Here is a 14111-nt window from a genome sequence, read left to right as displayed (position 1 = left end):
CCTGTGTTAAGCACAAGTGCCAGCAGTGGAATCATTGGCTTAAGGAGCAGTCGTAGAAGTTGTGGAGGAAGACTCGGTAGATGATTCCGTTGAAGACTGCGTGGTGGACGAAGACTCAGTGGAGGATTCCGTTGAAGACTGTGTGGTGGACGACGACTCGGTAGAGGATTCCGTGGACGAAGAATCAGTGGAGGATTCCGTTGATGAAGAAGCCGTGGAAGATGCGGTCGTTGGTGAAGACTCGGTAGAGGAATCCGTTGAAGACTGCGTGGTAGAAGCAGTGGTGGACGAAGACTCGGTGGAGGATTCCGTTGAGGAAGAGTCCGTTGAAGAAGCCGTCGTTGAAGAATCAGAGGGCGACTGGGTCGTAGTAGTGGTCGTGCTGGTTGTTACCGAGCAGCTGGTCGGCCTGGTTGTCACACAGGAGCTCGTGGTCGAGTCAAAGAAGGGCTTGGCGGGGGCACAAGTCATGTAGAGGGCTACCCAAGTGGTTCCAGATTTCTGGCAGTACAGGTAACTGTTGCACGTGGAGTCATCAGTTATCCTGGTAAAGAAGTAACTAGGCTGGGAACTGGGTTCGCCATCATTGCATAAATCCTGTTTTTGCTCAGCACTGGGTGTTGTCGTCGGTGCCACTGTAGTTGTCGTGGTGGGCTGATAAACACTGTTGCTGCAGGTGGCATCCAATCCAAGCTGCAAGGGATCATAAGTTACAATGGATCGTTTTTTAGTTCAACAAAACCTACAAATTCGGAGGCACAAGACGGTACACAGACGGTTTGATAAGTAGACAGAGCATCCACGCTACAAATCTCATCTGCGCCGCAGCTGTACACACTGGTGGTCAGCACATCACCGGTGGAGGAGCAACGGGCATACTGGGAGCTGCTGACACAGGCGTATTTGGCGCCTGAGGAACACACTTCACACTGGGCCCCATTTCCACCAGAGCCTCCACACACATCCAAAACGGTCGAATTCAGCTCGGAGACACTCGCACAAACACTGTCGGTATTGGAGCAAACAGTGTCCGCGGGACATTCGACAATATCTCCAACTGGAGCATTTTCTGAGGTACCGAAAAGGATGTTTAAGTGTAAAATGTGCTTTGAAGGACTTCAGCTTGTAAAGGACTACGGCCCAGGACTTACTCATGCAATTCTGATAACTGTTCTGATCGACGCAATACACATCGTTCTCCGCCTGACACGTCTGACAAGACTGAGCTGCCACGAACGATAGTCCACATGCCATGATGGCCACCAAGGCGATAATCCTCTGCATGTTCCTTCCAAGCTTTTCGCCGTATTGCTGCTCAACCTGAATGATTTTCTGATATGATCCATATCACCCATCTGCCGTCTTATATAGCGGAGAAGTTCGCTATGCATTAACCTTCAATGGTTTATGGGTTGATAATATTGTTTGTCAGATTTCGTTGTCTATGCCTGCCAAAAGTCTATTACCATAAAGTAATATTGGAGCGATCTAAATGACAGCAACATGCTTTTTAATTTTACGTACTTCATACCTGGAAGTGCGGTTCATAAACTGTAATCGTATATGGTACTTTTGAAGGTCTATTGACATTGCTGTTACCTTTTGAGTCATGTTTTTTCGCTATGCATTTCTTCTTACCTTCAAATTAACAAGATATTTTATAAAATCTAAAATCCTGTCTTCTATTTGCATTTTAATACCAGAAATAAAACGAACACAACACTAATGCCCAAATCCCATAATATATTATTTAAAGGTGCTGAAGCTGAAAATTCAAACTTAAAGATCGTCTAATGATATATGTATGTTCTGCAAACAAAGGATTATCCGATTTAGGAGCATCCAGACGGTTTCGTCGCTACGCAGAGGCTGGCAGTTGAATCGAAATATGGCTTGGGTTGTTCGCAGGATAAATAAGCGGTGTCCCATGTGGTTGAATTTTTCTGGCAGTAGAGATAAGTGTGACAGGAAGTATCCTCTTTGTAGATCGTAAAGAAGTACATGGTGCCTTCAGGTATTTCAAGTTCTTTATTTGCTTCATCGCAGGCTTTCTTTTTCTGATCTATACTGGGTGTGACAGTTGTCGGAGCTGCGGTAGTTGTGGTCGTGTATTCACTGTTGCTGCAAGTGGCTCTCAAGCTGAGCTGCAAAAATAAGGATGAAGGATGACAACACAGCCCAAACCAGTTACCTAAGAATACATACAAAATCAAGAACACACGAAGGCGCACATATGTTGTCGAACTGTTCAAGAGCTTCCGAACTGCAAATCTCATCAGTATCGCACTCATAGATGTTGGAGTCCACCAAACTCGATCCATCGCATCTTATAAATTGATTTTTGCTAACGCAAGCATAATTTTGATTGGTGCACGTTGCACATTCATTTCCACCGGAGGCTCCACAGACATCGACTATAGAGTCTGGTAGCTCAGAACTTTTCACACAAACATTTTTGGAATTTGTGCAAACGGTATCGGTGGGGCAGCTGATCACGTTGCCAAAAGGTTTACTTTCTAAATGAAGTCGTCTCAGAATTAAGTACCAAGGAACTTTGATCTAAACTTACTGATGCAATTCCTATAGGAAGTTTGGTCTACACAATACACTTCGTTATCCGTTAGGCACTCCTGACAGTTTAGTGCCTTCACATCAGCTAGGCCACAAATAACTATGGACATAATCAGGAGAGTTCGCTTCATTTTCCAAGGACTTCAAGTAGATTCTCTGGTAAAACCTCGAAATAGTTTGAAGATTTCGTTCAATGCACTTGCACTCTTATATAGCTGATGATTTCAAAGCCCTAATAAATGCAACTTTAGTGACGTTTTTATGGCTCTTCTGATAATATTGTTTGTCAGGGAAAAGTAATATTAAAAGCTTTTCTACTACGAACAGGGCTGACTTTTAAATATTAATACATCCTACATAATTTATAAGTAAAATCATGATTCATTACTGGATCAATCAAACTGGATCTGCAGATTGTGGATTACTGTTTACCAGACGAAGAATAACCAAAAAAAAAAACAAGTACCAAATAAATTTCACATGTTAACTTTAAGGTTGGTCTTATCAAAAAATAAATAAAATGACAATAAACCAGAGGAGACCCGACCCTGTAGTCGAGTTTCTCGACTATCAGATACCCGTTACTCAGCTGCTGGAAGAGCGAACGAGAAAATTTAACATATTATTGTTATTCTGGAATATTGGTATAAATTGGGAAAAAATCATAAAAATAAAATTTCTTTAAGATTTTTCAAGTGTGGGAATGACAGTTTTGGGCGTTAAAAGGGGCGTGGCCAAAATGCCGATAGAAAATGGCAAGTCAAATAATAAATGGAGAAAAAACAAAATAACTTTCAATAGTGTAAGCATTGCCGTTTTGGGCGTTAGAGTAGGCGTAGCAAATCGATAGAAAATGAAAAAAATATCAATAAATTGGTTCAGCATTTGTCTCTGGAATCTGCATGCCTAACCTTTGGCTTTTATAGTTTTTGAGATCGAAGCGTTCATACGGACGGACATGGCCAGATCGAGTTGGTCAGTGATCCTGATCAAAAATATATACACACCTACTTTGTTACATACTTTCTAGTATATCTAGTATACCCTCCCACTTACTCTACGAGCAACGGGAATAAAAATAAACCTGGGAACACGTTGAGTGAAAGATATCACCTTCACAATAATTGGCACTTTGCTATCTAGGCGAAAATAACTATAATTCCGAGAAACACCTTAGTACCCCCATTCATCCTTGGAAAGTGCACAGGGAAACAACGTGGATTTGCTTGCGATCACATTTATTAAGTTTCGTATTTGAATCAAATTTTCATAAATATTTTCTCACACAATTTTACATATTACACAATTCACGTTCTTATAAATGTTTATGCTTGATTATCGTTTCCATTTACGAGTAACACAAAATCTCTTAGGCGAATTTAATAAATAACAGAAATATGCGTATGATCATTTGTTTCGTTATAAGCGAAAGTAAAATATAGTACGATGTAAATGTATATAATACGTTTCGAAGTAAAGGAGATAACTAAAAGTGTCTGCTTATCTTAAGGTACTCAAATAATAGAAATAATTGGGCATACGTAGTGAAACCCATCCGATCTATAGGACAGCGCCATGGAGCTTTTGCGAATAAGTCTCCTCAGTTTAAGGGTACACATACTATAGCTTTTGATGGTATCACCGATGCCTTTATCTATGCAGCACTAAACACAATTACAATTGGATGATAATGATTACACTTAGTAAGATGACGCGTGGGCTGGTTACGACACATCTCCGGAGTCTCATGAACTGGCGGTCTGGATCCTCGATGATATTACACATTGACATGTTGAACTTATGATTCGGTTGCTTTAAATATATATTATGTAATGTGTATATATAATTTATATATGAAAAAATATATATATATATATTTATATGTATCATGTAGTTAAACTAATCTGTAATGTAACTAGGGCTCATTTGATGATTATGTTCTCAGTTTGTATGTAAAGGTTTTCGCTTTCCATTTCATTTCTTTTGATCTTCTGATAGTTATACACGTTGCGTATGTTTATGTAAATATAGTTAGGCTTGATTTGTGTAAGTTTATTTATAATTTTCTCTATTTCGAATATAAAATTTGACCAAATACATAAGAATTCTTTATATAAAACGAACGAAACAATTCTCAACGATATTTGAAACATGGTTTCACCTAATTCTTAACGGCCTAACACAAATAATAAACAAATTTTGAAATTTTCACGCGAATATCCGGCTTTCGCTTGCATCGCACTTTGCTTTAACATTCATTTTCATTCTTGTTCAGCCTTCTGCCAGCTGGTAACTAAAGTAAAATTGTTGCTTCTCGATGATATAGGTTCTCAGACATACATACACTGCAAGTAAAACATAATTTCATTTACTTAATTTGCTAATTACTCTAATCAACGCGGCGTTTTCCTCCTTCAGGCGATGATTATCCGACTTGTAGGCATCAAGTTGCTGTTAAACGGATGAGAAGAAATTCAGTTAGTTCACTTTGTACAGATATCCAAATGGGTATACGTTTAGGGCAGGGGAGGCACAAGTCTTGGAGTTAGATGTGCATGGGGCATGCTTCGTTAATCTATTGGGGATGCGGTAGCCGCAGCCACAGCAGCAACAACAACAGCAACAACAAGAAACAATTAGTAATTACCTAAAAATGGAACTCATCTGGACGCCCTAATCTTGCGAATAAAACCAGATAGCATGCACTTAACCACAAACTACACTCGAAACATAGGCGCTTAGATAATTGTCTCTGCGAAATCTGATTCGTGTGATCTTTATGACGCGTGTCGTGTGCTGTGATAAGCGAGCTATAGACGAATCGATCATATAATGTCCAATGAATCTCATGAATATAGATGCCTGATGCGAGTGTTCCATAAATATACAGCCACCCAATGTGGCGTATTCAAACAATAAACGGAAGTAATAGAATAAGATCGACAGTGAGCAAAATTTTGTTTATTTCATATTTATATATGCATATATATATATAACTCAAAATCGGTCAATGGTGGTGTTGTGGTTGAAAACACACAGAAGGGTAAACAAAATGGCAGATAAAACTGGTAACAATAGTAACAACAAGAGGTATAAATCCATAGTATAGTTTAATAGACATTATTTAAAGAGTAGAGTATTAAGTAAGTATTGTTTATATGTACATTCAGAGTGTTTCAAAATGTTGGTGGATTGAAAGCAACACAGCTCCTATCCACATTTTATAACAATTCTTTTATTCCGAAATTTCCCTCCTAATTAAACAATCATATAATTTTTTAAGGCGCAATCAATTTTAAAGTCAGTATTTTGTTGCAAGCTATTTCCAATCATTCTCCATCAGTTTGAAACACTCCATGTTACAGTTATAGCTATAATATATTTTATTATATTCTTTATAAGTGGTATGTGTATAACAACAAAACAACAGCCAGCTCATAATATTGGGGCGCAGGTTCTTAGAATGGCTCAACTGAGTGTCAGTGGTGGGGCATTTACCGTTAAGCTTCCAGCATCACCAACTAGACCACTTCGCTCTCCCTGATGATCGACTTTTGGAGACCCTATATAAAGCCTCCAGATCCTTGGCCGCTAATCGCCGATGCTGTTTTTTAATTTTTTTTGTTGGTGGGGACTTGATGTTTGATCTCGTTGGTTTCGATGAGCTTTACTTTGATTTGATTCGAGAGTGGGCTGACTTTTGATTTATAAGTGCTTATCGGCCGTACAGTTTTATGTAGGGACCGACCATATGATATAGTTCGATATAAATTACATTTCCAATTCGCAACATTTGCACCGTGTGAGTAATATTTTACTATTAAAAAATTAACTACTTTTGAAGGTTGTGGTTCTATCAAAGGGTCTGTAGTATATAGTAACTCCCAAGGAGTAGTAGTATATATATGTTAAATACCATGTTATATTACCAGTGACCAGTCCAAAGCCAATGAGCTCAATGTGAACTTAAATTTAGCTACGATACATTTAGTTATTGTGGTTTTGGTTATGCTTAAATATCCATATAATATTTTTAACGACATCGAAGTTATGTATTGTAGTAACGAAACAGAAGCAAGAAAAACATCGATGATTATTGGTTATCGATGTTTACCTGCAAAAACATCGATGCTTTTCCAGTTCTAATAGAAACGATATAACGATAATCGCGACATTGTGCTTGTGAGCAAGGGGCGGGAGAATTTTGGGGTGTATGTGGGCTGGTGCTGGGCAATCTAAATGCTTTTGATCTGCGCCTATTTGGTCTTGGCCAGCTGACTCTGAGCCGAGGTGGTCAGCTTGGAGACGACCCGCGTGAGGGCCCGATTCTCGGCTCGCAGACGATCGTTCTCAGTCTTTAGCTTCTGCAATAGCTAAAATCACACAAAGAATAAGGACAACAGCGGCGACGCAAGAAAAATAAGTGGAAAATAGGCATGTTTTCATTTGAGCGATTGCCGATAATCGATTGTTTCGATAGTTTCGATTGTTTGTTCGATCGATGAGGCGCGTGGGAAGAGAGAGAGAAAAGAAAATCAAATTTGAGTGAGCGTATTGTTCAATGAGAGCGCTTTTGTTTAAAATTTGTAACAAATATGTGAGTGCGATTGGTAGACGTATAACGATAAACGTATAACGTATAAACGCATGGGAACAGTGACCAAAAATCATAAAAGGTGGCAAATGACAGAGCGAGAGATTGAGCGAGTGATGAATTGAGATGCGATGATGACAGCGAAACATAATGGTCTTCAGATGAGAACATGTCTGATGTCTGTTGTTGCTGTGGTGTGATATGAAAAAATAACCATAGAAAACAAATGTATGATCTGATCACTAGGCGGAGGTGGGGCAAAAATAAATTGGCGAGGGAAATCAAAGCGATCGCATCACTGTACAGCGGGGTGGCACAAAATAATACAAGTACTATACACAGGAGGACTTGCTAAATTAATTTCAAATCAAATCAAGTGCCATGGCATTCACACACAGAAGACAGCTAGTCAACTAACTAGGTGTTCTATATGATGGCCAAAAAGGAAAGGCAATTATAAAAGTAAGATTAATATATAAGGGTGATAGAAACGTGTGCTCGAACTCAGTGCGAAGGGGTATTATGATTTTGGGTTATAAGAACAGAACAGCTCAATTCCAGTTAATAATAGGGGGGTTAATAAATCAAGATTTCAGACATGCAACAAGGCTTTTCGGGGGAAAAGTATCACAACTCTTGGACAAATCATATGGGGTATGGAACCAAAATAAAAATAAACCAAAATAGCAATCAATTTTGGGGTCCTGTTCTCAGAACACAAAAACAGCGACAGCGGCGGCACTTTTAACACTTATGGTTAGCAAAGGACACTTTTGTAATTACCTTGAGCTCTTCTTCCAACTCGGAAAGCTTGCGTTCCATAGCTCTTCTTTCGCGTTTCTCAAGTTCAGATAGTGAATTTTTCGTTGTCTGCGAATGTGAAATGAAACAAGATGTGGTTTTGCGATTTTTGTTTTTCGATTTCGATTCGGATTCGGGTCTTGGTTTTTCTTGTTCAGTTTTGTGGTGTAGTTTATTGTAGTTTGTTGGGGTTCATATTGTTGTTCAACGGATCGAAAAAAGATATATATACGACAGAGCGGGGTGTAAAGAGCGAAAGAGAGCGCGAGCAGTAAGCTTCACATGAGGGGGAAAAAGAGGCAGCGAGGTGGGTGGTTTTTGTGTGATAAAGATATATAGTAAATATGTTTATTTTAGTGCATCCTTGAACTAAGTTTATGGTGTTGCGTGTTGTTTTGTTGTTGGTTACTGCTGCCAGTTTCGGTAATGGTTTATCGGCTTTCAGTTTATAGTGGGCTGATGTGGGCGTGGCATGTTAGGGGCGTGTTTCTGTACTTACGGCATTGGCGAATCTCTCGAGCGTTGCACGTGTCTGCAGGGCTTCATCGTCCTTCTGCTTGAGCATCTGCCTCAGCTTATCGTTCTCCAACCTATATGGGATTATCGATCATAATCGGGATCGGTTATATAAATTGGGTTTCTTGTTGGGCAAATCTACTCACTTTTCCGCTTCCCAGAGCGCCTTGTAGTCAATGCCATCGCCATTCTCCGTCTTGTCATTACTGCTGGAGCTCTTTGACTCGCTGGTGGTGGCCGTACTCGCGGTGCTGCCCAGGCGGGAACGGGATGTCCGCTCACTGCCACTCTGTAAGGAGGCAAAAACGGGAAACGAATTTTAGCAATTAAAACAAAACAGTACAAACTTGAAGTCTTTTCTAAAAACTTCACTTCTTCTACTATGTACTTTCTGATTTGATTAAATGTACAATGTATCCGTTCTATATGCTTTTCAAGATAGACTTTAAAAGTAAATAAATTAAATATGTAAGTGCAAAATCGTAACCAATAACAACAACAACAGCATTAAATAATTAAATACAAAAAGACTTAACCAGAACACCTGCTTACTTCATATCCCTCACTCTTCTCGGAGGAAGCACTAATGGATCTCTGTGCCGCGCTCTTCGACCGCGTGCGATTGCGAGACTTGCGCTCCTGTTCCCGCAGAGAGTTGCTCCTCGTGGCTGCAATGGCCGCCACAGTGGCTCCGGCACTGGTTACTCCATTTGAGGATGGACCACCATAGGCTCCATTCAGGCTGCTATTTGATGCCGACAGCGATTTGGTCTTCAGTAAACGCGAACTCTTGAAGGAATTGGACGAACTCAAACCGGGTGACTTGAAGGTCAGTGAGGCGGTGGTCACACCCTTATCATAACTACTCGAATAGGGGCTGACATATCGATCGCTTGTGGAGTACGAAGATCCCGCCGAGGAATAGGAGCTAGGATTGTACCTGGAACTGTCGTAGCCTCCACCACCGCTGCCTGTTCCATTCGAGGCCGAGGAGGAGGACGACGACGAGACGGTGGACAGAGAGGAGGAGAGAGCAGAGGCTTTAGACTGGCCGTAACTATGGCTCTGGCTTATATGCTTGCCCACCACCAGGTGGCCATAGTGATGACCACCGCTTGTGGCTGCCGAACCCGAAGCAGATGAAGAGGCGGTGGGCTGAAGCTGCAGATAGTAGCGGTTGCCCTGGTGCGATTGCGTTTTAGTTGCTGGCATGGCGGCATTGGACGCAGAAGCTATGGATGCCGCATGGCATGTGGAGGCGGATGAGGTTACTGCCGTCGATGGGCCACTGCTGGGAGTTGGCTGATGGGAATGCTGATTCGAATAGTGGTTGGTGCTGGTGAACTGCTGATGCTGATGTTGATGAAGATGATGATGATGCTGCTGCTGATGGAGGTGATACTTGGAGGCCCCGTAATCGTAGCGACTGCTAGCATTACCATAAGAACTCCGACCAGCACCTCCTCCGCCATACAAACTCTCCCTCGAGCTGTAGACACTGGCATAGGGACTCTGGTAGCTGGAGACGCCACTGCTGCTGGGAAAGTAGCCGGTGCTCAAGGGACGACCAGTGCTGCCGGAGCTGCTATAGCTACTTCCGTTGTAGTTATAGGCCCCGGATCCCCCACTCGAGGGAGCCATGCGCGAGCTGGAGGACAACGATCGCCGCCGACTGGACAGCGGCGCCTGGGTTCTTGATCTCGAGCGAAAGGACATCTCGCTGATGGAAGCTATAAGCTATAAGAACATGGGCCCCATTAGTTGCCGTCTCGCCTGGCACTTCGTATATCAATCGTCAGTGCCAAAGTGCAATTACGCTTAAACAGTTCAACCAGAAGCCACATGATCTGAATGCTCTTTCCTATCGGAGGGGATCTGCCATCTGGCAACAAGTTTGCATTGACTTTATACTAGGTAAGTCGTTCCCAATTCGTTTTATCTATTGATAGTTTCACATAAGTATACCATTAATAGCTTAGACACGTCCTTCATTATTTGGGTATGCAGAATTAATAGAATTATAAACTGCGATCTACAGTTCACCACTTTCAGGTGTTTTCGAAATTAAACTAAATAAATCAGATGAAATCGGTAAATGTTCTTTAATTGACAAGAAAAGCTTTTAATGAATGTGGACAGCTATCCTTCAAAAGACTCTTTGAACTTTAGTTCAAATGCAAGATGCTATATAAAGAACGCATGGGAACGAACGATACCCCTGGGAATTATTTGCAGTTAAAGGGCATTTCGAGTTCGATTTTGATCGATTTGTGTTCCAATTATAGACGCGCACACAAAAGGCAATTACAATTATAATCAAAGCGAACACACAAAATGTTCTTGACTTCGGTATAAACAAAAATAAAGGAAAACAAACAGCTTTTCGGTGTGTTTACATGTCTCTATATACTCGAGGGATATATTTCGATTTGGAGAACGCAATATTGACATGTGGTTTGGGGGTCGGTTTTGGACGTGCACCGGGAAAACCGAAAATGACGTCAAGGCATACATTTTGACAATTTTCATTTCGGATTTCGACGTATGTATAGCTCGACTGGATCTCGACGGGATGCTCTTCATAGGATTGAAAACACATAGAAAACGTGATATATGGGTGCGAATATCCCGCTGCCGGCCTGGTATTTATTTGTTTCTCTAAGTTGATGCCTCTCATCCTCCGCCCACGCGATACAAAACAACAAACATGAAACCGACCGTCAGACCAGAAAACGTTTTTCATTTCAAGCGATTTTCCAATGCATATAATTCATGACGAACCGTTTCTGTTTTCTACAAGACTCGTTCTATGTATCTGCCTTTTAAATGGCTCTATCTATAGGAAATCGCCCATGAATGAAGCGCCTTTTTTAATGTTTAGTCTTTTGCAATAATTTTCCCCATTTGTGCCTTCTGAATTGTGGTAATTCAAACATTTTGCTTGGCAAATATCGCGTAAAATCTATAAAAACGAAGCTTTTAAAAATAACATTTTCTGTTGTGTCATCCGGAAGATAAATGAACTAGCCGGGTCGCAAAGGCATCATAAAAAAGATTAGGAAATGGACGTAAATCAAGAAAAAGGATAAATACTAGCTAAATGATTTGGCAATTTTCTAGGAGAGTATCTATAAAAACATGACTAAAACCTTCAGATTTTTACTGAATTTATCATTTACAAAAATATTTTTTTTAATGGAAAAATACTTTACAAGTATTGTTCGACAAATTCATATTTTTGATTTGAACTTGACTTTTATTAAATTTTGAACTTCTAAGATGTTCAATGAATTTTTGTTCAGTTCTCTTGTTAAACTTTAGCATTTGTGGTCACGAAAGAAATACAAATAAATTAGGCACGTTCACGAAATCAAATTAAAAACTTATCAAAATAGCTGACCATATTTGCAAAAGCCACCTGAGAGAGCATCAACTTGAAATGTCCAAAAATTATGCGCAGTTGGCCAAAAAAGGCAACGCGGAGCGATTCCATCAACTGAAAACGAGCGAACTTTTTGTGGCTGGCAGTCAAATCATCAACTTTGGTTTGGAAAATCCCCTCCAGCTGCTACGATCCCCCGTGATCTATGATCTCCCAGGGGTAAACTGATCCCAACAATTCTTTGACACATTCGACAGGTCTTGTGGTTTTCGGTCTCTGGTTGCACTTGACGTATTGAATTCTTGAGTTTAATTGGGATTTACATTGAGATTTAGACTGGTTTGATTGGATTAGCTGGGTTTGGGTGATCTGAACTGAATCGAACTGAGATGATCCGCTGTGCTGGGCGCACAAAACTCAACTGTGTTGCTCGCAGACGATTTGAAATGTTTTATTTGAAAGCGAACGATCGGAAATAAACACGAAAGAGCAGCGAAAGAGTGCCCACATGGAGCTAAGAGCCAAGTGAAGAGCGGAAAAGCCGGAAAAATAAAAGAAGACCAGGTGGCGGCATATTTTCAACTCAAATATGAACACAAGAAATAATAAGAGCAGGGAAAGGAGCCAAATTTTCACTTGAAATTGCGCACACAAAAATTCGTTATGCGAGTTTTTCACCTGGTTGAGCCACATCTAAATTTAGTAAATCGCACACGTATTTGGCCCAATGTCCGAGACGCAAAATTGTTAACTATGCTGGGGTCAGAAGAAATCAGGGAAACACGCCACAAACGAGAGCACTGCAAACTGGGCCAAAAGGCGAAGCACAGTCATTGACACATGACTGCACCGAAACTAGGAAAATTTGATCAAAAGCAGACATAGGCAAGCGAGCATAGGAAAAACTATTTTTGTTTGCGTTTAAATTTAGCGGTAAGTGCGCGACAGGAGGATCCAATTTGGAGAGTTGCTCCCTCCTCATAACTGGGCCAAAATCACACCCCTCCATGCTGAGTTTATACTCTCGTTGGATGCACTTTCCGGCTATAAATACCACATGACGATCCTTTCGTCGCAGGGAGAATGAGGAAGCAAATGCCTGCAGCAAGCTGTTATAAATTTAGCCGCACATATTCTCGCTTTTTCTGCAAAGTTCAACGTACGTGTGCCAGCTTTTCTTATTATTATGCGCTTCTCTATATAAAAACAGACAAACAGATATTTCCTTCGGTTTGGGTCGTGCCTCTGTAATTGCCCAATTTATTATAAAATGCAAACTGTCTGCAAAGACGATTGTGAAAGTGATTTTCCCAGATGCATTTGCAAGATGAAAACTAAAAAGTAGAATAAATGCACAATGGCACACTTGACATCGTCAATCAAAGAGCTTCAAATGGTCTGCCGTCATTTTGGATGGATCGTTTGGGGAAACACAGCCACACATGCTGCAAATTGCATACTATTACTTATTTCTCCACGCCACAGGAAAACGAATAGTAAAAACTTCAAATTCCAGGAAAATATTGTGCTCAAAATGAAATTTTCATTTCAAATTTAGACATCGTGTTACATCATTCACTTCATGGGATGTAGACCTTCGTATCGCACAGTTTCAGACAAGTAAATTACCAATTAAATTCACTTTTAATGATTGTGTGTATTTGTAGCAATAATTCACAATGGGCATGTATGAATTGCTCTTTTAAACAAAGTAGTTTATAAAGAGTAGTTCTAAAGACTCTTCTGTACTTTCCTAGTACTATATATCATGTAAACTACATCCAAATATTAAAATTCAATTAATGCTATCGAACATATTGTTTCTGAAATATAAAGCACATCATTTGTGCATTCTTTTTAAGTTTAATTGACTACTGGCTAATGAAACAATATGAAATGCAAATATGTAGCATTTATCAATGCTAAACCGAATGTAAGATTTATGGTCCGTCTTTAAGTGACCAATGGTCAAAACAATTAATAACTTTTTATAGGAACAAGCACAGCGCACGTTAATGACAAGATGCACTCAGAAATTGTGTCAGATTTTAATAATAGGCGACACCGGCGCTGACACTTGCTCAGATAAATTGTTAACAGGTTCTCGGGCCAGACTCGTGATTTCTATGGACGCAAATTGGATGCGCACTAATAGTTCTGACCTCGGCCATGAAAGGATTTGCAGTTGCCTTGCACTTACACTCGAATTCCCACACGAAAATCCCGAACCCACAATGCCACGTGCGC

General features: G+C 40.5%; 3 protein-coding genes across 36 annotated transcripts in view; all 3 read right to left on the bottom strand.

Moving 5' to 3' along the window:
• Positions 1–9: 9 nt before the first annotated feature.
• Positions 10–1512, bottom strand: LOC120448834 (putative protein TPRXL). 2 transcript variants are annotated; one of them, XM_039631035.2, is made up of 4 exons: positions 1152–1512; positions 747–1069; positions 184–693; positions 10–114 (listed from the first exon to the last, which is right to left on the bottom strand). In XM_039631035.2, exons 1-4 carry the CDS (start codon positions 1282–1284, stop codon positions 40–42), a joined length of 1041 nt encoding a protein of 346 aa, XP_039486969.1. In that variant the 5' UTR covers positions 1285–1512; the 3' UTR covers positions 10–39. The 2 variants fall into 2 exon arrangements, with proteins under 2 accessions (XP_039486969.1, XP_039486968.1); XM_039631034.2 differs by having other exon boundaries at positions 10–693; positions 1152–1508.
• Positions 1513–1723: 211 nt separating this feature from the next.
• On the bottom strand, positions 1724–2759 carry LOC120448836. The gene is made up of 3 exons (XM_039631037.2): positions 2570–2759; positions 2206–2516; positions 1724–2144 (listed from the first exon to the last, which is right to left on the bottom strand). The coding sequence occupies exons 1-3, from the start codon at positions 2700–2702 to the stop codon at positions 1833–1835; spliced, it is 756 nt and encodes a 251-aa protein (XP_039486971.1). The 5' UTR covers positions 2703–2759; the 3' UTR covers positions 1724–1832.
• Positions 2760–3792: 1033 nt separating this feature from the next.
• The window catches only part of LOC120450241 (protein phosphatase 1 regulatory subunit 12A), a 30998-nt gene continuing 20679 nt past the window's right edge, over positions 3793–14111 (bottom strand). For 11 of the 33 annotated variants that reach the window (XM_044006148.1, XM_044006147.1, XM_044006154.1 and 8 more), the window contains 4 exons: positions 8629–8771; positions 8466–8556; positions 7949–8035; positions 5527–6944 (listed from right to left, as the gene is read on the bottom strand). In XM_044006148.1, the coding sequence (XP_043862083.1) occupies positions 6828–6944; positions 7949–8035; positions 8466–8556; positions 8629–8771 (438 nt within the window). In that variant the 3' untranslated portion in view covers positions 5527–6827. Of the gene's footprint in view, positions 5023–5526; positions 6945–7948; positions 8036–8465; positions 8557–8628; positions 8772–9034; positions 10220–12187; positions 12327–14111 lie in introns of those variants that run through there. The other 22 variants (XM_044006153.1, XM_044006158.1, XM_044006167.1 and 19 more) reach the window with 12 other exon arrangements.

Source organism: Drosophila santomea, chromosome 3L (genome assembly GCF_016746245.2).
Source record: "Drosophila santomea strain STO CAGO 1482 chromosome 3L, Prin_Dsan_1.1, whole genome shotgun sequence".
In the NCBI taxonomy this organism is placed as follows: domain Eukaryota; kingdom Metazoa; phylum Arthropoda; class Insecta; order Diptera; family Drosophilidae; genus Drosophila; species Drosophila santomea.
The sequence above is the reverse complement of the archived record's forward strand: the minus strand, read 5'-3'. Positions and strand labels throughout refer to the sequence as shown.

Bases quoted from the DNA above. Each gene is read 5' to 3' on its own strand.
- LOC120448834 (XM_039631034.2), bottom strand. From the start codon at position 1,284: ATGCAGAGGATTATCGCCTTGGTGGCCATCATGGCATGTGGACTATCG. The intron at 1,070-1,151 runs GTAAGTCCTGGG...TCGGTACCTCAG, and splicing joins CAGTTATCAGAATTGCATGA to AAAATGCTCCAGTTGGAGAT. The intron at 694-746 runs GTAGGTTTTGTT...GATCCCTTGCAG, and splicing joins CGTCTTGTGCCTCCGAATTT to CTTGGATTGGATGCCACCTG.
- LOC120448836 (XM_039631037.2), bottom strand. From the start codon at position 2,702: ATGAAGCGAACTCTCCTGATTATGTCCATAGTTATTTGTGGCCTAGCT. The intron at 2,517-2,569 runs GTAAGTTTAGAT...GACTTCATTTAG, and splicing joins TTCCTATAGGAATTGCATCA to AAAGTAAACCTTTTGGCAAC. The intron at 2,145-2,205 runs GTATGTATTCTT...TTATTTTTGCAG, and splicing joins CTTCGTGTGTTCTTGATTTT to CTCAGCTTGAGAGCCACTTG.